At 40.0% G+C, this 2,057-nt stretch overlaps 1 protein-coding gene across 1 annotated transcript; it reads right to left on the reverse strand.

Moving 5' to 3' along the window:
* Nucleotides 1–266: 266 nt before the first annotated feature.
* On the reverse strand, nucleotides 267–1,924 carry LOC111654034 (solute carrier family 26 member 6-like). The gene is made up of 4 exons (XM_023404866.2): nucleotides 1,474–1,924; nucleotides 1,039–1,093; nucleotides 797–942; nucleotides 267–559 (listed from the first exon to the last, which is right to left on the reverse strand). Exons 1-4 carry the CDS (start codon nucleotides 1,813–1,815, stop codon nucleotides 533–535), a joined length of 570 nt encoding a protein of 189 aa, XP_023260634.1. The 5' UTR covers nucleotides 1,816–1,924; the 3' UTR covers nucleotides 267–532.
* Between the last annotated feature and the right edge of the window lie 133 nt (nucleotides 1,925–2,057).

Raw genomic sequence — 2,057 nt, forward strand, 5'->3', positions numbered from 1 at the left:
CATTCCTTTGCATGTGTTAGCTTCACAGGTTTTGCTGTTGCTATGAGCAAAAATTGCACTTGAAAATTGAAATGGCTACTGTAAACATTTCAATGTCCTACCTTGTTACTGCTGCCATTACCAAAAAAGACTCACACACTCTCAGTGTGATGCATGTTGCCTTGTCTTTGTTCCTTGAATTCATCATTATTTTCTGCCAGATTGTCCTAGATTAAAATGCACAGTTGTTTGGATGTTTCACTGTATTCATTTATTATTTATTTTATTAATTATTTTTTTCTTTAAAAATACACTGTAACACTCTCCCACATGGAATAAAGTTAAATTAAGCTCATGTATCTGAATTCAGCATTAGTCTTCTTTTACATACCTTAAAGATAACATGCATAAATATCAATGTAAATGATTTGTTTTACACTTTACTCAGTGCTAGCATCTATTGATTTACAAATACAAGTTCTCAGCTTGTGATATTTCCTCCTGTAGATGTTTTTCCATCCTCTGTGCTGGATGTCCTGTTTGGCTTAAGTCCTTAAAGTTTTGTGCTGCCGTGCATGTCCTGAAATCAGACCAGTTTTTAGAAAGACATTTAGTTAAATTGACATGATCAAATGCTCTTAGGTCCTTTAATATGTTTGGATTGTTCAACGCTGACAATCAGCTATTAACTAACTTATGTGTTATGAAGTGTGCATACAGGGATCAGGCATTTTACACTTTGTCTGACTTTAGTGACTTGACAGTTGAGTATCAGCTTACGGACTGTCCAAACAAAGTGTCACCTGATCATACTCACCACTGATGACTCGCATCTTGGGAATGATGTTGCTCCACGGTGGTTCAGACAGTAGAGCACAGCATCGTGAACGGAGGCAAAAAGTTGTCTCTTTGTTATCGACTCGGAGAAGAAGTCACCAAGCTCCAACTGCTCCACCACAGAGGCTGAAGAGCAAACAGTTCACTCGTGGAGACATTACAAAGATTATAAAACCTTGTCATGAATTACAGTCTTAAGGAAGTGGGAAGGTATTCACTTACCCTGACAACCAGCCATGTAGATATCCACATCAATCTCACTGAAGTCCTGGAAAATCTGTCAATGTAATAAATAATGAGTATTTCTCCTCATCATCATCTAAAGTCACTAGTGCACCAATCTTTAAAAAATCTGTTTTCACATATCTTCCCCATCAAGTGATATTAAGTCTAATCAACCCAGTAACCTATCTCACCCTAGATCATCAGGGTTATCTCTTAAGCTCCCCCTATAAAACTACCAAGACAACCTGTATACATTGCTAATGCTTCTCAAATTACATTTACATTATTTGTTAAACGGATTTGACACCTGGATGTATAGTATATAAGGATCCTCCTCTAAGCTTTAAAAACAAGGGGAAATCTAGTGACATTTAAGATTTTCAGTCATGTCTTACCCTTTGTTTAAAGGAAATCTGTCCCTTTAGTACTTACATTTTTCATAGCCTTGATAGCCACTGTGTCAATGAAGTTAGCTGTGGAGAGGTCAAGAATGATGGAGTGAATATCCCAGGTCCACTTGCCCAGAGAACCCAGAGAGACCCGCTCCAGGTCACGACTCAGTGTGTCCTCACTGCTGGAGCCCAGAGTGGTGGTGTCTCCGTCCTGCAGCTCAGACATCCACCCTAAACTTGTGCAGTCTGGATCTCCTCCTTTCAGGTATTCCCATCTACAGTGGCCGTCTGGTGCTCGGGGAGAGGTTGGAATGACAAACACCGTCCCATTCTCTCTCTCCGTCCAGCCTTGTTCTTCATTGTCTGTAACATTCCCGTCCATGCATGTGTCCCTCCAGCCGGCCTCTTCCTCCACAGAGAACACCTGCTGCTGCTGCTGTTGTTTAGCTGCCCTCTGTGCTCGTCTCTGAGGAGTAATCAGCAAAAGAAGATATCTACTGTAAAGTGGTTTGTAGACTTTGTAGAGATTAGCCAATCAGACCCACAAGGAAGATTTTTGTACAAATTTTCTCATCACGTTTTGAAGAGGTGAATAAAGGGTCAAACAGCTAAAAAAAAAAAAAA

Source organism: Seriola lalandi, unplaced genomic scaffold (assembly GCF_002814215.2).
Source record: "Seriola lalandi dorsalis isolate HSWRI2012SDOR001 ecotype SW California unplaced genomic scaffold, Sedor1 jcf7180001974421, whole genome shotgun sequence".
Lineage (NCBI taxonomy): Eukaryota > Metazoa > Chordata > Actinopteri > Carangiformes > Carangidae > Seriola > Seriola lalandi.

Bases quoted from the DNA above. Each gene is read 5' to 3' on its own strand.
- LOC111654034 (XM_023404866.2), bottom strand. From the start codon at position 1,815: ATGGACGGGAATGTTACAGACAATGAAGAACAAGGCTGGACGGAGAGA. The intron at 943-1,038 runs GTAAGTGAATAC...TTTGCTCTTCAG, and splicing joins CTACATGGCTGGTTGTCAGG to CCTCTGTGGTGGAGCAGTTG. The intron at 560-796 runs GTGAGTATGATC...GTCTGATTTCAG, and splicing joins CAAGATGCGAGTCATCAGTG to GACATGCACGGCAGCACAAA.